This window comes from Cenococcum geophilum (assembly GCF_001692895.1).
Source record: "Cenococcum geophilum 1.58 unplaced genomic scaffold K441scaffold_101, whole genome shotgun sequence".
In the NCBI taxonomy this organism is placed as follows: domain Eukaryota; kingdom Fungi; phylum Ascomycota; class Dothideomycetes; order Gloniales; family Gloniaceae; genus Cenococcum; species Cenococcum geophilum.
Window position 1 is genome coordinate 124,465 of NW_027137659.1, and position 20,526 is coordinate 144,990.

Consider the following 20,526-nt stretch of genomic DNA (forward strand, 5'->3'; position numbering starts at 1 on the left):
TTATTATATACATAGCTAGCATCTAGTAGAAGTTTAAAAGTTAGGAGACTTAATACTTTAACTAAAAAGATTCCTTATAGAAAAATATTTAGAAGGATAATAGTAGTAGAAATACTTAGAGAATACATGTCTATAGTATATAGAGGATAAAAAGTAAACTAGGTATTAGCTAAAGAGTAAGCTAAGTATAATAGGATTTAGTAGCTAATAGTTAGGAAAAGGGGAGGCCTATAGGACTAGAGGGAACTAGTAGTAGAACCTTAAACCCTTAATGGAATTTAAGAATAACACCTAAATTTATAAGTTAATTAGTAAGATTAATAATTTAAAGCGCTAATAGATAGCAAAGTAATAAGAAATTATATCTTACTAGTAATAGTAAAACGGATGGGACTACCGCATAGATAAAAGGAGTAACTTTATCTATTAGTTATAATTTTAGGAGATCTAATAACCTATAAAGGAGGGATTATTAACCTTAAAACAGGACTAATTTAAATAATTATTAAAGGGAGACAAATTAAGATATCTTTTAATATCCTACTATTAGAACGGGATGAGGCAGTATTAGGGATACCTTAGTTATAAGAATATAATCTAAAGATCGATTAGGTTATAGGTTAGGTTAATATTAAAGATACTTAATAACATAAAATATAATAATAAACTAAGTTAGTATAGTATTAAGTTAGAGTAATATATAAAGAGACTAAGCGAGGCTTAAGTTACGTACTAAAAAGATACTATAAGTATAGCAAGAAACTATAGAGCCTAAAAAGTAAAAAGCTAGTAGATTATATAGTATAGGATTATAAAATAGAGTTAGAACTAGAAATAAGTTTAAGGTTTTTTCTAATCTATAAGCTTACTTAAGAGGAGTTAAGAGCACTTAAAGAGTTTATCCAGGAGAACTTATAAAAGGGATATATTAGACTATTATAGTTATTAATAGGATATCCAGTATTATTCGTACTAAAGAAAAACGGAAAACTTAGGCTATGTATTAACTATAAATAGTTAAATAGCATTACTTAGAAAGATAGGTATTCTTTACCCTTAATTAGCGAAATTTAGGACTAGATAGGTAATATATAAATCTTTATAAAATAGGTCTAAGATAGGCGTACTATTAGATTAGAATTAAGGAAGGTAATAAATAAAAGGTAGTTTTTAGGTTAAAGGAAGGACTATATAAACTATTAGTTATATAATTTAGGTTAATAAATATACTAGTAATATTTTAGAAGAGAATTAATAGCGTATTAGGAGAACACCTTAATAAGTTTATTATTGCATATCTTAATAATATTATTATCTACTTAATAACTAAGGAAGAATACGGAGAATACGTTAAATAGGTCTTAAAGAGACTATAAGAAGAATAAATACTAGTAGTAATTAAGAAATGCGAGTTCTTTATAAGGAAGACGAATTTTATTGGATTTATTATTAAACTAGGCTATATTAGTATAGATATAAAGAAAATTAAAGCTATAGTAAGTTGGTAAGAACTAGAGAATATAATATAGTTAAGGTTATTTCTAGGGTTTTATAACTACTATAGGAGGTTTATAGCATAGTAGTTAAAAAATATTAAACTATTTATTAGGCTAATAAAGAAAGACAAACTATAGGCATAGGGAGACGAATAAAAAAAGCTATTTAAAGAACTTAAGAAGTTGTTTACCTAGGAGCTAATCCTTAAGATCTATTAACTAGGATTAGATATAGGTATGAAAATGGATATATTAGACTTTATACTAGGAGCGTATTTACTATAGAAGTACGGGGATATATAGCACCTAGTAGCATACTATAGTTAGAAGATAATACTACTAAAGTTAAACTATAATATCTATAATAAGGAACTATTAGGTATAGTTATAGCACTTAAGAAATAGAGAGCATTTTTATAAGGCGTAAAGAAACTATTTATAGTTTAGATAGATTATAAGAACTTAACGGGGTTCCTAATAATAAAAGAACTTAATTATAGATAGGTTAGATAGGCAGAGATACTTACAAAATACTATTTTAAGATTTAGTATACTAAAGGAACTAAGAATATAAGAGTAGACGCACTTAGTAGAAAGGCTAAATTATAAAATAATAAGAAGCTATTAGGAGTAATACTACGCAAAAATAAAGACGGATTAATTAGATATAATTACCCTAAGTTAGTAGTAACTTAAGAGGATAAAGAGCTAAAAAGAGTCTATAAGACACTAGAGAGCTTTTAGGTATAGAGAATTCTAAAAGTATAGCTAGAAGATCTATAAGTAGATATATACAAAGATTAAAAAGTAAAGTATATCCTAAGAAGTATAGTAAAAGATTTTATAGAAGATTTCTATAAGGGAATAACTTAAGGATATAATGGAGTAATAGGCTTAGTATTAAGACTTTAGGAAGAATATATTATTAACGGAATCTAGGGTATAGCTAAAAAAGTAATAAAGAAGTATCTGGATTGCTAAAGAAATAAACTAATAAGGTATAGGCTATACGGAGGGCTATAACCTATTAAAATACTAGAGAGACTATAGGAGGTTATATTATAAGACTTTATTATTAAACTACTAAAGTTAAAAGATTTTATTACTAGATAAGAATATAACGTAATCTTAATAATAGTAGATAAGTTAACTAAATAGGGCTACTTTATAGTATATATAGAAGAAATCTTAGCGGAAAACGTCGCTAGAATCTATATTAAGGAAGTATTTATAAGATATAGAGTACCTAGTAAAATTATATTAGATAGAGATATAAGATTTATAGTAGTATTTTAGGGGGTATTCTTAGCGGGATAGGGGGTTAGGGTAGCAACTTTTACTATATATTATTTATAGACGGACGGATAAATAGAAAGATTAAATTAGACGCTAGAATAGTATTTAAGACATTATATTAATTATATACAGAATAATTAGGTATTATTATTACTAGTTATATAGTTTATATATAATATAATACTATAAGAAGGAGTAGGTACCTTACTATTTAAGGCGAATTACGGATATAAGCTAAGAATATTATTATTACTATAATAAGTAAAGAAAATAAGTAGCATAGCTAAAGAAAGAATAAAGATACTAATAAATCTTTATATAGACCTTATAGAATTAGTAAAGAAGGTATAAGATAGAATAAAAAGGTATTATAACGCTAAGAGATCTAAAGGACTAGATCTAAGGAGGGGGATAAAGTATAGCTACTATATAAAAATTTTAAGAGTTAATGACTAAGTAAAAAATTAGACTATATTAGACTAGGACCTTTTAAAATTATATAGAGGATTTCACCGGTTATATTTAAGTTAAACCTATTAGCTAAGATAAAGATCTACCTTATATAGTATATTATAATACTAGAACTAGTATAGAAATATTAAACTACTAGTTTATAAAGTAGACACATATAAAGGATAAAAAGAAGATAAATAGTAAGTTTTAAAGATTATTAGTTATAAGGATATTAATAATAAAATATAGTATAAAGTTAAGTAGATAGGTTATAATAAGACTACTTAAGAGCTACTATAGAATTTAAAGAACGCTATAGGAAAGGTATAGGAGTATTAGAGGAAAATGGGTTAAGTAATATTAAGAAGGAGCGAAAGATAAAGGGATTAGTTAAGGGTAATAGAAGAGCTAGATTACCTAGGGGATCTACTACTAGTATATAAGCTATTTCCGCCTCTTCTTAATTAGAATTATTTTTAGCCTCTTTAGCCTTAAGTTTAAATAGACCTTACTTTACTAAATATAGCTCTTTTAAGCGTACCTTTTTATAAACCTTTATTAGACGGCTTAGGTAAGTATAAGTATTTAGTTAAGCTTTTAGAGCCTAAGACGCCTTATTAGAATAACGCTAAACCTTAGTAAGGGCCTCGGCTAGCTTACTCTCTAGTTTTTTTAGCTATTACTAATATATAGAACCCTAAGATAGATTAAATAAGGAACTAGACGGCTATAAGAAATAATAAAATATATATACTAGGCGTTAGAGACGGATTAAATATTATAGAATAATCGTATATTCGCTCGCGTATACTTAGTATAAGAAGAAGGTTAGTAACTAGACGGAGCCGCGATTATAATATATACTAACTTCTTCTCTATATAATAAGAATAGGACAGTATAACTTTACTAAGTAAAAGAATAAATATTATTAGCTGGTTATAATAATTAGACGTAGAAGATCTAATAGGAGGCATTAAAAGTAATAAAGGTTATTAAATTAAAAATAGGAATGCTATACCTCTAATAGACGATTTAGAGATAGGAGATATCTTTAAGGATAAAGATAAAGAGGAGGGGGATAGTATTACAGACCTTATATCGGCAGTAGTACAACTACTAAAAAGGGATATAAATAGGTTGGTTAAGCTAGTACGGGAGGCGCTAGAATTAATTAAGCTATAGGATAAAGGGTAATAAAGTTATATAGCTAGTTACGTTATAAGTTTAAAACGTAGAAATATAGGAATATAGGAACGCGATATACTAACATACTAACGTACTAAACCTTTACTATAGGGAGGAGTTATATATTTAAAGACGTACGGTCTTTATAAATAGTTTCTCTTCTTTATAGTAAATCTTAGAATATAATTAGAGTTAATCTATTAGGTAACTACTTCACCAGTTATATTTATATTATTGACTATTCTATACCTGTATACCTAGCCCATTAATAAGTCTACCGTAGTATTTCCTATAAGGCTTCGTTACACCTATATATTGTAAGCTTTGCAGTATGTGGGAATTGAACGAGCAACTTAATTGTAAATCTATGGAAATCAAGTGGTATAAATATATGAAAGGAGACCGAGTCGGTGAGCGAGTCAAGGGCTAGGCAACTGAAACAAGGTGGTACGCTAGTGAGACAAGGTAGTGTTTTGGCAGGGTACCGTAGTCGGTTACATATATACTAATTAAGTTGATTTAGGTAACCTATTCCCTGCTACCGTTAATTATCTTAAAGTTAATAATTCTGCCTCTTAATATAACTACTTTTATAGTAAAAGCTAGTCCTATTATATAGCCTATCTTATCCATATTCTACCTATTAAATTCGCTAATATTATATTAAGTAATAGCATTAGTATAGTTGGCAAAGAATCTCTAAATAAGGCCTGGATTGTTATTTATAAGAGCTCGTTCTTAATTAATTAAACATATATAGTAGTAACGAAGCTTATCCTGCCGTTTTAGGAAGTTATATACCCACTTTATACTAAGAGGGCTAATATGGACGTATTAAGGAAGGTTGGCGTATTCCTAGCGGAGGACAACTATAGCAATTAATTGAACGGTATGCTGCCGACATAGAAATCTAGCGTTTGCAAGATATATAAGGTGTTAAACAATTATATCTTCGCTAGCAATAGTAATACGGTTCTAGTTGGTATGGGCGACTTTATAGGGCTGTTGCTTTTCCATTAAGGCGGCGTCGTAATGTCTGTGGATCTACCCTATAAGCCTTTATGTAAGTTTCCCGGTCTTTATAGAGCCTAGAATTCTAGGCAATAATAGCGCTCTATATATTCTCTTCCCTGCAAGGTTATAGGGGCCAGTAGGGCATTATAGTGTTGGTAAAAGATTTTCTAATTTAGTTGTAAGCATTTAAAATAAAATGAAGTTCTACTATTTTGATTTTGGAACCGGCAATATGCCACATTAGGAAGGCAGTAAACCCAATTAGGAAGGCGGTAGTAGCCGACCGTCATAACTATATCGCCGTCATAACCCTATCACCTACGTTACAGAGATTCTGCTGAGCATTTCTTAGGATTTTCCGACTAAGCTTTTCCTAGTAATGCTGTGGACTACGCATCTCAATGAGGGCAAAATTGTAGGTACTGAAACGTGAGACAGCTAATCTAAAAGGTGATTGGACAATCAAAGACTAGGCCAATAGATTGGTCCAAGGACCCCGAAAAATGATACAAGAACGCGCCAGCGTTTCCAGTTGTGATGCGTCTCTCATACGGAGCCGAGCCAGCGCCGGCACTAGTGCTTTAAGAGCGCTGACTTCAAAATAGCCGGATTCTGCTCCCCTTTTTTGAACTTTAGTGAAGGCGCTGCCCGCGCTAAATCTATTATTAGAATCGAGGTATCTAAATTGGCAACGATTTCCAATAATTTAGGTTCGTGATATTGACGGATTAGCTATCGTGCATTGAAGATGCTGCATAGACTGCTTTTCGTGTTGCGGTTCGCTTTGCCAAGTGGTCTTAAAAGGCGGGGTCAACTGCCGGGCCTGAGACATCAGGGGTAGTTAACCGACGAATTTTTCCTTGAGAGCATATTTAGACAGATGATGGTGAAGAGTTGTTTCGGGTCGCCTTCTGAGTATTAACTGCTCGGCTCACTTGGCGCTAGGTATCTTTTGGATTAACAGCACAACATGACCAAGATTTTTATGTATGATCTATGGGAGATGCTCTTCTGCGCATGAAGCTGATATCTGTAGTGTTGGAGGCACTGGCCACGTTGGAGGAGCAGTTCTGGACATTATCTCGGCAACATATCCTAAAGTAGAACTGATAGTGTTGGTCCGGGACGAAACAAAAGCAAGTCGACTTGTATCGAAATATTCCAAGGTAACTCCTGTCATTGGGAATTTAAATAGTTTGGAACTTCTCGAATCTGCTTCCAAGAAGGCCGGCATAGTCATTAGTGCGTAACTATCCGACTCTCATAGTCAATGCGCCACTAGTCACTCACAGAAAGTATAGACGCTGCCCCTGATATTACCCACGAGGCAGGTATAGAAGCAATACTAAAAGGGTTGGGAGGCCGCTCGGAAAAAGGATATTACATCCATACATCTGGCGCAGCTTTGATTTGGGATGAGCCGGACGGCTTAAAGCCGGGGACAAAGATATGGGACGACGTAGCAGATATCGACGAGATTACTTCAATGCCGGAAGAAAAAACACACCGGCAAACAGATAAGGTAGGATATCAGTCTCTCTAGCAGTAATTTTCTTTTAATTTTCTGTGTCAGGTGACTTGCGTTTTTGGGTAGATCGATTGACATGTCTCTTCCTAGATGGCATTCGCAGCGTCACCAAGCGTGAATGTTGCGATAATCTCTCCAACAGCAATATACGGTCTCAGTCCCTCAATCGAATACCCGGTGCCGCTTACACTCCTAGAGGTTCTGAACACCATCAGCAAGGTTCCGGGCGGCTTCGTAGTTTCCGCTGGTGAAAATCTCCAAAACTACGTCTATGTCCTCGATCTGGCACGTCTCTATCTCCTCTTAGTGTCTTATGCAATAGACGCTAAAGAATCAGTGGCTGGGTTGGACTTATGGGGACTAAAGGCGTACTACTTCGGCGCGGAGGAAGAACTCGCCTTTGCCGACTTCATAGCCGCGCTGGTGTCTGTGCTCAACAAGAAAGGAATTGTTCAGAACGAGACTTTAACGTCGATTAATGTCGCCGATGCTGCTAAAGTTCACTTGGGTGGAGATTCACAAGAAGCTCCTCCTTTAGACTCATGGGCTATGCATATTGCGATAATGTACGGTACCGATATGCGTGTTCGCAGCACTCGTGCCAAGAAGATTGGTTGGCAACCGCGAGGGCCAGCAGTAAAAGACACGCTTGATGAGGTTGTGGAAAGATATTTGGTTGAGAAAAAGGGTTAACGTTCAACTATTCGAGATCAATTGTAAAGAAGCAAGAATTTGAGGGTGAAGCTCGCCCAAGATACTAGACCTTGGCGTCGCTGTTTATTATTAAGTTTCCTGTTTCTCTTTTAAGAAGAGATGTGTTGGAATGATAATCGTGTCAAACGGGTACGGGAGGCGGGCGGCGCCGCAATTTCGGGGCGCGAATCACTTGGCAAACTGCGCAATGACAGCACATGCATGCCCACTTGTCACCCACCCTTGACAGCAATCATGGTATCCTTTCACTTACACTTCAATTCATGCCTCTCCAACATCTAGATACACTCTTGAAAGCTGATGAGGCGAAATCCAAATCCCATGGCAGTTAACGACACACTATCTGTCGAGGCTCTGAGAATGGTGCCGAGCGAACTGACTCGGTTTTCTGGGCAGTATCGCTTGCTGTTTGTTGTTCTTATCTTTTCGCTTTTTCCCCTCACTACTACTACAGTAATCCTCAGCTCGCTCTATTCGAATTTACCGAGGCTCCTTGGTCAACGAAAACGCCTTCCCTACAACTCGACTCCCCGCAAGCGGATCCTCATAACCGGCGCGAATACGCCCACCGCCCTCACCCTCGCCCGTCTCCTCCATGTCGAAGGTCATACAGTTTTAGCTGCAGATCATGAGCCCATAGCACTCCTATCTCCTGCCCGTGTTTCGAAGGCCGTAACAAAATTCTACCGACTTAGCGAACCGGCCTCGGTGGCCCGAAATACGGCAAAGCAGGAAGGATCGCGGATAACTAGAATTGGGACGATCGTACATTCCTCCCAAGATGTCTCAAAAGACTCCTCAGTAGTGGAATTATATAGCGGTGATATTGACGCGATATTGAAACACTGTGGAGGCGTGGATCTGTGGATTCCTTGCGATAATGCATCCATATCACCCGAGGTCCTTGCGGAAGCAAGAAATGTTGTGATGAGCTATAGAGGATCCGCGATATACCCAGAAGAGGATGTAACTAAACTGTCAACGGATCCGGTTGCGTTTGCAGATTTTGTCGCAGGACTTCGGACCAGCATTAAACCACCAGAAACGCGAATTATGCGGAGCCGAACCGAGATTCATCATATTTTGGGCGACAGCCAAAAAGAGAGGCAGTACCTGCTTGAGAAGTGTGAGGAACCTGAAGATGACACGTTGAAAGACATGAATGGTGCGATAAAAATGAATCGTGATTCGGTAATGTCCATGAGTGTGGATTCTATTTTCCCCATTGAACGCCGCGGAACAACGGTGTCAATGGTTCTACCACGGCCGACAATGAACGAAACATATCACTCCATCGCTGACATGCGAATTTCGAAGAGGGATCCGTGGATCATTAAAGAAGTCATCGAGGGAGAGAAAGCCATGGCCCACGCTCTTGTCGTCGATAGCAAAGTCCGGGCGTTCACAGTTACTTCAACTCCCACTTCGCTTAAAGACACCAGTCTAGGAGAAAAAGCAAATTCGACACCCGCAGAATATACGACGATGAGTCCAGGCTCGGTACTACATTCCACTCTCCTATCTTTCACGCAAGGCTTCGCTTCGAGTCTGCCAAACGATACAACAACGCACCTAAGCTTGACTTTCGCTCTCTGTGAAACTCCATGTCCCACAGGAACATGCCGAGTGATTAGGCCGCTTTCTTGCTTCATGCTTCCCCACTCCTCAATCTCACTCCTAGCTCTTAGTCAAGAGCATTCGAGCAGACTCGCCAAAGCTTATCTTGTTGCAGTAAAAAATCCAGAGAGTATCGACAACATGACTTCAAACGACCTTCTACCTGAGGCCGCGAAGGATGAGGGATTCATTTTAAGAGCTGCTGGAACCAAACATGTAGGGATCTACTCCTTACCCCAGGATACTGTTGACTTCCTGCTCTTACCACTCCTTCGGCTCCCTCTGCTTCGAAGCTCCTTACTAGAAGTGGTAGAAAGATCGGCAAAATTTGCAGAGCGCTTGCTCCTTTGGAAAGAGGAAACTTTCGATTGGCAAGATCCTTGGCCATGGTGGTGGCAGTGGCATGTCCGAATGCCTACGGAGTTCGTGGTAGCCCGCAGTGGAGCAGTGCGCAAAGCATAGCCAGCGTAGACGATTGGACGTGACAATGACGAAGGACGGGAATTTGGACCTTAAGTGACTGATGGAAAGGGCAAATTTGATGCGCATGATAAGGAGATGGGATAACGGCATGTATACAAGCTTAGTAAATCGGTGTTGGAGGATTTTTTTTAATTGAACCATGTCGGCTGGCCCAGAGGCTGGTAGTCAAGTTTTCGTTTGTGATCCTAGTTTTAGTCTTTTTCATCAATTCATATCTAAGGAATGCATCCATGGACTCGTCGGATTAGTCGATTGAGTATTGCAGAAATGTAGACAACCGGGTAAGCATGGTGCGCGTATTGCCAATGTTTTGGAGCGCAAGATTACTTTCATTAGAGATTTTACTCTTAAATCATCTTTCTCATCCAAGCGAAGTTAGAAAGTGATGATCTCTTGAAACGTGCATTAGTCTGCTTCATGCAGATGTCAAAACTCACTGAGTGGTGGCGTTCAACGCTCGGTAGCTAAATCTGGAGCGCTTATGTCGTTGTCCAGATAAAGCCAATATCAGCGGTTGTGGCTATTAAGCCCAGCTGGTGGCTTGCATTCAGAAGTTCTTGGCGTGGAATGGCACATGTTCATCACGCTGGCTGTTTGGTTGGCGGCCCATCCCTGCCCACTGTCTTCAAATCGTGGCTGAGGATCCCCAAGTGTTCTTCCCGATTGGAATTTGAGCTCCATTTAACAGCCTGCGAGTACCAAAGCATATCCCAGGCATCATCTGGAATACGCTCGAGCAACCCCGGTACCCCTGCCTTCGCTCTAGTATAGGCTCGCCATAGTGCTTTCCTAATGTCCTCATTAGCGCCCATATATGCCGTGCGGAGGACCTCGTTGAGCTGCTTGAGGCGAGGGTTGGAGGAATGCGGCCGTTGGAGGTCGATAACAAGGCGTTGGAGGGCAGCTTTGTGTTCAGGGTCGGCCTCAGCGGTGACGATACGTTCTTTGATGGGTAGGACGGAGGGGGCAGGAGTTTGCGAAATGTCCTGGGCGCCACTTAATTCGATACCGGGCTGGTTTTCGTCATTTAATGCTTCTTCAAGGGTCTTGTCTTCGCCATTGCCTTCAACGATCTCTAATAGTTTTGATTTGAGCTCTTCGTCATTTAATGTTTCTTCAAGGGTTTCGTCCTCGAGGTCCTCGATCATTTTCTGCATTTCGCTGTCGAATGAAGCGGCGACGCTGTCCTCGTCCGAGTAATCCATTTTCCCTTCAACAGCTTCTAGCATTGCCTTTAAGCCTTCACTATCTGCATTCTTAAAGTCCGTGATCGTATCCGTCGAATAACTCAGCATGGTTAGATCACCCAAAACGAGTTCCTCGTCGCCAGCCTTTAACTTCCCGGACCTTATCTCGTCTTGCAATTCTCGGAAGACATCTCGGTATTGCCGCATCTTAGGATCTTCTATGAGGCTTTCGAGCACGTCTAGCTTGAGCTTCTTATCCAAAAACTCTTCTTGCTTGTCGAAACCCTTCCGGAGCTCCGGAGCGTCCGGGTCTAGTTCTCTCTGCATTTGCTGGATTTGCGGATGTAGATCCCTCATCTCGGGATCATTCATAAGACCCTTGAGAGCTTTCATCCTAGACGCAGGATCCCGACTGTTCAGCTCTGCTTCTTCTTCGTCTTCCAAAGCTTCCAACTCCGCTTGGTGCTGTTTGAGCTCTTCGAGAGTGCTAATTGCGCCGACGCGGCGTGGTGGGCTCTTCATATTCTCATCCTGCTCGTAGAAGGTGATTTGTGGCATCTCAAATTCGGGCTCGTTACCCGGTTTCGCTTTCAGGGCTTTGGGGCGAGTGGACGCAGAGGATACTGGTCGTGCAAGGTTGAGGCAGACATGACGTGAAGTGCGACAGAGGAGTCGGTGTCGGAGAGATGCGAGAGCAGGACGCGCCATACAATAAGCCATACTAGGCAAAGAATGACGATGGTTAGAATTTTCACAGGCGTACAACAAAAAGGGAGGGAGGTTGATGCTGGGGCAACTTTCCTTAAAATAAATTTCTGGGGGATAAACGCTATGCAAACAGAGCAAACTTGATGGAGGAAACCTACAGTTTCAATTGTTCGCGCGTTCATGTCCACATCTTGCGATTTATATTCTATCAAGCTTGCTAAAATTCCAGGCCTTCAGCTACGCCATCATCCTGCCACATGGGTTTCTTTGCCACCACATTTCTACATTTCGCTTTCCGCTTCACCCCCTAATACCACCTCCACTTACTCCAGAATCGGAACAAAGTCTTCCGCTCACTATCTTTTTTAGTTATAGACCCCTATATATCATCCTCTTCCTCCGCCCCAACAATCCACAAGGAAACCTGATCGAGCGTCGTCGGTGAAATAGAGTAACACTCAAACCCAAGCTCCTCTTTATTCTCCTCCAGAAAGGCAAATAATGCTGCTATACCACCATCGTGGTCCCGATGGTACCACCGATCGTATCCAGGCCAGAAGCAGAGAGTAAACTAGCGCTCATTTCCTTAGCCGGAAGAATGATATAGAAGCCACCCGACGGCCCTTATGCTTACCCCTACGAATATTCCTGACTATCGCACTATCGAATAAGACGAACACGAAATCGAAGATGAGATAGGCCATCCACAGTGGCCCTGTCCGGATCCCGTTGCTGTAGTGGTCCGTGGAGGGCCCGAAGTATCTGCAGCCTTTCGGCCGTTGGGTATAATGCGAAGAAGCCAGGATAAGTGGCCATAGCAAGCCCAAAGTACAGAACCAGCTATAGCGTCTTCCCGGTACCGGGGCAAAGGGAATAGCAAAGCCCTGACACTGTGTGGTGGTCGGTATGCCTGTGAGTACATTTGACAGGACATTCTGAGTGATGATAGCGGCAATGATATCACCGTTTCCAACGTATGACATGACCAGAGTGTTTCCAAGAAGGAATTCTCCAGGCGTAACATAGTAATAGTGAGAAGCAACAAATCCTCGAAATCGGGTAAACTATCAACTATAGTATTCTGACTAGTTCGTTAAGCTAGGTCATTGACTGAAATTGGGAATAGAGGCCTAACTGGAATAAATGGTTTTGTAGTAGAGTTTAGAGACCATACAGTAGGAGTCGATGCCTAAGCACCAGGGGTGCAAGATAATGCGGTAAATCTAGTTAAAAATAGCGCTACCAATCCAGCTGTCACAATTGGAACCAGAGCGGCAGCACAGTAATGCAGATAAGATGGTAGCTCGTTTGCGGAATAAGATCCAAGTTGCCGAGGCATGTTGGTGCCTCGTCCAGTTGACATCTGAAGGCCCTTATCCTCTGATGATGACGCGTCGGAGAGGGGTAAACCATCCATATCCTCAGGAGAGACCCCGGCCTGTAAAGTTGTAACCGACGTGTCCTGCATGTCTGCTTTTACTTCTTCGGCGAGACAGAGGAATACATCAAGAGTAGGACCACTAATGTCGTAACCACGAATCCCACCCCTCAAGCTTGTTCACAAATCGTGCCGTTTGAGCATAGTCAGCCAGCTGGAAAGTAGTCTAGTCATGGGTGGCGTGTTTCGCGATACCGTCAAATTCCGAAGAAATGTCGAATTTCACGTCTGTTGGTACAGAAACCCGATATCCACTGCCAAAATGGTGTTTCAGTTCCACAGCAAAGCCCTTTGCTTTGAGATTGCCTTTCGATAATACGATGACGTGGTCGGATCGGCTTCGTCAAGAAAATGAATAGTGAGCAGTAGAGTTCTCAAGCCTTGTTCTGCAAGCAGGATGTCCCAGAGTTTCCGACGTGATAGTGTTGTTTTCACCCGATATTGCATCACATACATCACGTGATTGTGTCACGTGACTCGGTTGTCGTCAACCTTTACCCCAACCTCCAACTCAGATAGTTCAATCAATCACTCAATAATATACTTGACATACTGCAATCACGCTTGCCTTGACCTGCGCGTTCAACAGATAGCGAGTCAGTCCAGAAGAAACTTCGTCTACACAACAAATTCGACTTCCACCGGTAAAAGTCATTGCAAGCTGCAATTTGCGGTTCTAGCCTCCTGAAAGAGTCTTAGACTTCGCGTAAAGCTTATGTTCAAGGCCACAGGCTTTGACAAGTTCAAGTTCGCGAATCTGGAATTTCTAATCAGCAGCAAGATCCCACAACTGCTGATACTTCATCAATCACTGGTCCAATTTGCCTTCGGTATACCCGTTGTTGACGAATGCCAAGGGATGTTTTTTTAATCGCATACGCGGGTGGCGGAGTCGTAAAGAAAAGCGAACCCGTGGCACGAAGGTTAAATTTCACCCCACGTGAGTTCGCGACGGGGCGCGAAAAGGGGGCACGTATTAACAACAACAGTGCGGGTTCGGTTCGAACCTTGGCACTCAGGTAGAATTCCATCGTTCCACTACATATTACCTAGGTATTCTTATAGTCAACAATTCTTTCTTCGCCTTTGACGCCATCGCCGCAAATCCAAGGCCTAGCTTTACCACCAACAGACCTATAGAACGCAGAATCCCAGCTAGCATGTTTATCCCACTTGACAGCCCACTGGCAAAGGCATTATTCGCTGCGAACGAGACAACGCTGCGCCACACTCTACTAAAGATCTGTCGTGAGTCTGAAGAAGCCCACAAGCTAGTCATGGCGGAGATGTTTGTCGAGCCGCCCGTCGAGCAGCCCGTTGAGCAGCCTTTAAATGGCGAGCCTGCGTCGAAGAAACGGAAGCACGACACCCACGAAGCTGCCGAAACCGCTTTGGTGCGACGGTATGCCCGCTGTAAGAACTGTAAAGAGGATTACGATGTCCACCTAAACTTAAAACATGGAGAGGGAAAGGGATGCGTTTGGCACGATGGTATTTGGAGCTAGTAGCGCCGTACTTCTACGCCATTTTTGCTGACAATATTGACAGGCGAACTCGAAATTATGGACGAAGATTTCCCAGATGATGATGAAGTTCAATACGGCAACGTCGATCCTTACACAGATTGGCGGCGCGAAGAGTTCCCAGATGGATTCGAATGGACTTGTTGCGAGGGCAATGCTAATGCGGAAGGATGCAGGAAGACAAGGCATGATTGCGATAATTCTACCGACGATGAGTCGCCGAGTGAGGAAGAGGAGTCCGACGAAAGCGACAACGAAGACTCCATTCTCTAAGGGATTGGGCGAAAATGCTGCTCTAGGGATTTCTAGGCGCGTGGCTGTTGTCGCACGGCTGAAGACAAGGTTTTGACGCAAAAGCTGGCCAGTGAAAGTCCTGCCCTATGGCACGAGAAGAGGAGAAGACTATCGAAGTCTTGGAAACGCTATAGTGCAGCTTGGCTTGGCCATGACTCTGTATGATTTAGCTGGGCCAAGACTGTCAACACAGGAAGGGATGCTCTTGGAGGGAAACCGAACCGTACTTTCTTATGTTTTTGGAAAACAGGGAGACCTATGTCATTTTTAATGGTAGTATGAGGTGTTCTTCTATGGATGTCGCGATGCGATTCTGGAGTTGTGGCTGGTGATGTAGCCGTGTTAGTGGCAGTGCACTGTGCCAGATTGATGAAGCACAACCAGGCGTCACAGGCATTGAAACCGGGCTCCTATTTCAAGCCTCTCCTTGAATGTACGTCCTTTGCTCCGTACTGTGGCCCCTTTATCGTGTATTATCATGCATCAATGCACCCCACTCCCAGGACCGCCTCTCCGCTACCTTGCGGCCACCACGGCCGTTGCTGTAAGACGACGACGTCCCTCCTACGCTACCGCCATAAAGCAGGCGGTAGGTTGAGGGGAACTGAGGGGTATCGCTTGACCGGCGTAGTGGTTGGTTTATTCCGCGTTGCAATATCAAGTGGAGGTAGCCATAGCCGAGGTCCGCAAACCAAGTAAGTTAAAAAGGCTTAGTATGCTGACCACATGAGCCGCAAAGGTGCGCGATAATCTGCAAGTGCCGTTCCCGCACATCGGGGAGTTACGTGCCTGCATTCCTCGTGATTGGCGAAGCCACCGCATCCTTTCGCCACCAATACGGCCTGTCGGTCCAACGGCCAGCTTTTTCACAGCCTCTAACTAGCACAAGGCGTGGAGAGTCAACAAGAGTAGACTTTGCTGAGAATTGCCCTGCCAAGATGCCACTGCGATCCCTGGGCGACTATGTCAGAGATTTAGATGGTGCAGGATGTTCTGCTCTCATAACCTCTACGTATGATTGGCCGTTTCATTTGTTTCCCTTCATTCATCACCGCCGGTTCCATTATCACGCTTCTATTAAGTCCGTTCACTGTCGTCATGCAAAATGCAGTCCCCGGTATCTTCGGGGGCCTGCAGAGTCCACCAGTCGCCTGGTCGTTTGATTGCATCGCCAATAGTTTCGCGGCAACCATCCCTCCCTGAAGCCATTTCCAGGCGTGCATCGTATTTCTAGAACCTGCCAAGGAAGCTTCCTAGCCACGAGACATGCATGTCCAATTTATTTTGCTTCCATTTCCTTTCCAGAAAACGCTGAGGCTGTGGAGGCTAGCTGCAGCCGTCTCTCCGTAACCCCGGACCGAAAACAAGTACAAACGCGCCGCTTCTAGGGTAGCTAGTTAATGGCAAAACCTGTGCCACGAACTGTGCCCTTGACGGTGCCGACTACACCGGAACATATGGTGTTATCGCGAGCGGAAATGCCCTTACCTTGAAGTTCGTGACCCAGGGCTCATACTCCAAGAACATCGGTTCGCGTCTCTATCTCATGGCCTCCGATTCGAAGTATCAGATGTTTAAGCTTCTGAACCAAGAGTTCAGCTTCGATGTGGACGTTTCGAACCTGCCCTGCGGGCTCAGTAGTGCTTTATGCCTGGTTGAGATGAATGAAGATGGTGGCATGGCTAAATATTCTACCAACAAGGCTAGTGCCAAATACGGAACCGGCTACTGTGGCACTCAGTGCCCACACGACATCAAGTCCATTAATAGCGAGGTCAGAACGTCTTTCACAACGACTTTTCAAATATTTTTCCTCGTTGGCGTCTCCTTTAAGGACTGTAACTAACAATGTATCCAGGCGAACGCCGTGAACCGGACTGATTCAGCTAACGACGCTAATGCTGGAACCGACGAGTAAACATCAGGTGGGGCGCGCTCAACAGCTCCCGCAGCACCTCGACAACCGGCAGCACTGCTCCACTGGATTCACTGGCAGCGCCAGCAACACTGGCACCGTCTCCAAGTACGGTCAGTGCGGCGGCACCTGTTACACCGGCGCAACCACCTGCGCCAGCGGCTCTACCTGCACGAAGTTGAACGACTATCACTCGCAGTGCTTGTAAGCGGATCATCGTTGCTTTCTTTCCATCGTCAGGAGATGCGGTAGAGGCAAATGATTGTAACGATACAGCGGCTAAAACCTCGCATTGTCTTTCTTTTCCTTTCGTTTTTACTTTGCTTGGTCCTTTGATACTTCTTTTCTCGAGTAGATACTTTTGGAAGATTTAAGGATGGACTTGCATTGTTAGAAGAATGGGATATAGGAGCGCGGGTAGATTCAAATGTAGATCAGCATTAAATCTTTAAAATGTGACACTCACTTTGTTCTTACCTTTGGCTTGGCATCTTCGGTAACTGCACTACATTAGAGCATGGATTGTGTTATGATCGACTCACTATGTCCAGAGAAATGGCTCTGAAAGATTTCAGACTCCAATCACGAACTATGAGGAGTACCAGATCAAGAAGTATAGATCGTGGTTGAGTTTTACTCCCTGCGTCGAGCCACAGGAGCATTGGAAATGCTCCTGGTTGCTGGGACGTTGAAGTTTGGGCACTGCGGGAAAAGCGGAGGTAGGCAGGCGGCTCTCCGGGGGAGGCGGATTTGTGCGCATAGTATTTGTACAACTATAGTTACGTGTCACTAAACCTAGTGGCTAGTGTTAAAAGATATTCATGCCTTACTTCGATGGAGGCCGTAGGTGAATGTCTTGAGTCGTTGGCTTCCTGCCGTTGGCATCATGCCGGACCTGGCGAGTAATGAACAGTCATTATCTCACGATTCTATAGAACAGTCTACAGCGCCTATCCTACCGCCACAGCAAGAATATTCAGCGCGGAAGGACCGCGCTTAACTTAGCTGCGAGTGGCTCCTGAAGAAGTGATGCAGCTGAGCGGATCTCCCACTCATTAGATTCTAGCCCTCACCTTAACCATCGGCCCATCCCTAAACCCCAAAATCCAATCCGTCATCTGATACTCCCCCTCTCTCCGCCTCCCTTCCTCTCCTTCCGGATTCCCTCCCCCGGTCAGCTTCCCCGCCCGGCGGATATCATTGCACAATGGTAAATGGGCCAGCGCAAGCTTCACGGCAATATACGCCATATTCCTACCAATGCAGTTCATCGGACCAATTAAAAACGGCGCGAACGCACCCCTTGCCACAGCAACCTGCTCGGCCGTCACGCCCGCTTCCTCGCTCACGATCCAGCGCTCTGGCCGGAACTCCCACGGCTGTGGGAAGACCTACGCGTCGTGGTGCAGGACATAGAGCGGCGTGCCGACGGTGACGCCTTGCGGGATATACTGGCCATCGATATCTAGCCCTCCGGCGAGAACTTCACGGGGCAGGCTGCTTGCTTTAGGCGGACACATCCTGAGCGTCTCGTCTACGCAAGCCTGGAGATACGGGAGCGCGCCTAGTTTCGGGTTTCCAATGTCCTCTGCATCTTTGAACGCCCCACGGATCTCGCTGATGAGGTGTAAGAGCGTGCGCGGGTTATGCAGGAGGTAGAAGATGCATGCGGAGACGGTTAGCCCCACGCCGTCGCTGCCGGCCGCTATGATGAGCGCGCTGTCGGCTTGCAGCTGTTCTTTCGTGAAGCCTTTGCCGGTGATCGGGTCTTTGCTATTCAGGAGGTAGTGGAACGTGTCCTTTCGTGGGAGTTCCTTGCTCCGGAGCCTGTTTTGCTGCTCGAGCTCTACGCGCTCCGCAAGGCGGGAGTTGGCTAGGTTGGTGTATTTCAGAGAGTCTGCGGCTTCCTGCCCGCCGATATAGTCCTGGATCGAAGTTCCTAGGAGTGGGCGGACAACATCGATGAAAGGTAAGTAACCGAAATAATACAGGAATTTACTAGCGCTCTTCAGAACGTTTAGGATCCATCGATTCTGGTCGATGTCGAGCATCCCAAAAGACTGTCCGTAGCCTAGGTCACTGATGAAGTCAAAACCAAAGAAGGTCGCCCAGTCGCCCATGTTCTTCGGAGGCGACCATTCCCCGTTCTTCGCGCCCTCTGGTAAACTCGCGAGCTCGTCAGATAACTTGCGTGCACTAACAGTGATAAGGCACTCCGCCTCTTTCAGCGCGCGCTCTGAGAATACGGGGGCTAGGAATCTTCGCCTCATAGCATGCTCGTACTTGTCGATCTCCATCTGCACGCTGGGAGCGCCGGCTGAGATGTCGAGAGTCTTATACCAAGCTCCTTTTTTGACGTTGGCTTTTGCGCCGTGGATGGCCTGGAGTGCGCCGGGTGTGCTGATCGAAATGCTGTTTGCACTATAGCGAACGATCGGGCCTTATCGATTATCGTCTTAGCACTTCTATATATATTTTCGTCGTGGTGGTTAGAGAAAGGTTTACCGTATTTCACGTGGTTCCTATATTCCCATAGATGTCTATCGCCTTTGTAGCAGTGTACCACAAGTGGCCAGTCAGAGATTTTTTGGAGGAGAGGACCTGGGTATTTTGCCAGTGGATGGATCGTAATACGGTAGGTCAAAACAGCTACGAACTTACATCTTTTTAGCTTCAATTAAACATAAATTTTCTCCGCAAGACTGTACTCACATATACTACGACTGCGGAGACCGTATAGAATACTAAGTTATAGTATTCTAAGGATGCTATACTGTTATATAACAGCTCCAAGACCTTCATTATACTAGTGGTGATATTTCCACTGATGTAATAAAAAAATCCTTTGGTGTTGGTCTGCGATGGAATAGGTTGTAGTATTGTGGAGGTAAGTTAAGAAAAACTCAACGCCGTTGAAAAACAAAATAAAGTATTCATAGCTGCTAGCTTTTGATACAGGGTGGGGTATCGCATGCAAGTCCTTGCAGAAAAACATCTTATTAAGCCGTCGCATTATCTCCGAATCTAAACTCCAGCCCAATCTGCATGAGGTTGCGGCGAGCAAGAACTGTCCCCTGGCCTCTCCAAATGAGCATACTAGTTAACTGTTGCTGCCGGATCATTGTCATTCCAAAATGTAAAGCCCATTCGGCAAGGTTGTATACCGTCCCGGCGCATCCGGCCGAAAGCACGTGTTAATCACGCTAACCAAAATGCGTTAAAATGGCCGTGCTTATTACTTCAAAAGGTATAAATTCTGCCGATTAATCACCAAGATCGACACGCGCTTACCTCAGTAAGCTTAGACGCGATTCTGTTAGTCCGGATTTTCAATCGGTCCGCAAGCTAACTAACTACGTTTATGCGAAATCACTAGAATCACGTTTAAGCGTGTTCCGCAACAGTTCCTAGTAAATTTAATAATATCCGCGTTACGAAGGTTACGAATATTAGAATAACTTAATACTAATATTTTATATTATTTCTAAAAGTTAATTAATTATATAATAAAACCTAGGCTTTTAGAATATATTATTTTTATTACTTAGGTATTTTTAGGTCTTATAATTAATTTTATTAAAAAAAACGCGTTATTAGCAATTCTATAACTATATATAACTCTATTAAACGCTAGCTAATATATATTAAACCTATATAGATCTATAATAACTACC

General features: G+C 42.8%; 8 protein-coding genes across 8 annotated transcripts; 4 read left to right on the top strand and 4 right to left on the bottom strand.

The window, feature by feature from the left end:
• Positions 1-6,415: 6,415 nt before the first annotated feature.
• Positions 6,416-7,666, top strand: K441DRAFT_691381 (NAD(P)-binding protein; the record flags this gene model as incomplete). The annotated part of the gene is made up of 4 exons (XM_067652475.1): positions 6,416-6,432; positions 6,482-6,687; positions 6,747-6,967; positions 7,064-7,666. The coding sequence occupies 4 exons, from the start codon at positions 6,416-6,418 to the stop codon at positions 7,664-7,666; spliced, it is 1,047 nt and encodes a 348-aa protein (XP_067496469.1).
• Positions 7,667-8,008: 342 nt separating this feature from the next.
• Positions 8,009-9,766, top strand: K441DRAFT_682921 (uncharacterized protein; the record flags this gene model as incomplete). The annotated part of the gene is made up of 1 exon (XM_067651635.1): positions 8,009-9,766. One exon carries the CDS (start codon positions 8,009-8,011, stop codon positions 9,764-9,766), a length of 1,758 nt encoding a protein of 585 aa, XP_067496470.1.
• A 336-nt stretch (positions 9,767-10,102) lies between these two features.
• Positions 10,103-11,719, bottom strand: K441DRAFT_671479 (uncharacterized protein). Its single transcript, XM_067650426.1, has one exon. It carries the CDS (start codon positions 11,692-11,694, stop codon positions 10,369-10,371), a length of 1,326 nt encoding a protein of 441 aa, XP_067496471.1. The 5' UTR covers positions 11,695-11,719; the 3' UTR covers positions 10,103-10,368.
• A 474-nt stretch (positions 11,720-12,193) lies between these two features.
• K441DRAFT_19894 (uncharacterized protein) lies at positions 12,194-12,768 on the bottom strand. Its single transcript, XM_067640472.1, has one exon. The coding sequence runs from the start codon at positions 12,663-12,665 to the stop codon at positions 12,261-12,263; it is 405 nt and encodes a 134-aa protein (XP_067496472.1). The 5' UTR covers positions 12,666-12,768; the 3' UTR covers positions 12,194-12,260.
• On the bottom strand, positions 12,769-13,306 carry K441DRAFT_19893 (uncharacterized protein). Its single transcript, XM_067640471.1, has one exon. It carries the CDS (start codon positions 13,148-13,150, stop codon positions 12,872-12,874), a length of 279 nt encoding a protein of 92 aa, XP_067496473.1. The 5' UTR covers positions 13,151-13,306; the 3' UTR covers positions 12,769-12,871.
• Positions 13,307-14,136: 830 nt separating this feature from the next.
• Positions 14,137-15,075, top strand: K441DRAFT_19926 (uncharacterized protein). The gene is made up of 2 exons (XM_067640473.1): positions 14,137-14,611; positions 14,669-15,075. The coding sequence occupies exons 1-2, from the start codon at positions 14,281-14,283 to the stop codon at positions 14,914-14,916; spliced, it is 579 nt and encodes a 192-aa protein (XP_067496474.1). The 5' UTR covers positions 14,137-14,280; the 3' UTR covers positions 14,917-15,075.
• A 960-nt stretch (positions 15,076-16,035) lies between these two features.
• Positions 16,036-16,855, top strand: K441DRAFT_691382 (glycoside hydrolase family 7 protein; the record flags this gene model as incomplete). The annotated part of the gene is made up of 3 exons (XM_067652476.1): positions 16,036-16,054; positions 16,335-16,711; positions 16,796-16,855. 3 exons carry the CDS (start codon positions 16,036-16,038, stop codon positions 16,853-16,855), a joined length of 456 nt encoding a protein of 151 aa, XP_067496475.1.
• Positions 16,856-17,676: 821 nt separating this feature from the next.
• On the bottom strand, positions 17,677-19,733 carry K441DRAFT_709589 (isotrichodermin C-15 hydroxylase). Its single transcript, XM_067653856.1, has 4 exons — positions 19,565-19,733; positions 19,358-19,508; positions 18,283-19,292; positions 17,677-18,243 (listed from the first exon to the last, which is right to left on the bottom strand). Exons 1-4 carry the CDS (start codon positions 19,652-19,654, stop codon positions 17,908-17,910), a joined length of 1,587 nt encoding a protein of 528 aa, XP_067496476.1. The 5' UTR covers positions 19,655-19,733; the 3' UTR covers positions 17,677-17,907.
• Positions 19,734-20,526: the final 793 nt, after the last annotated feature.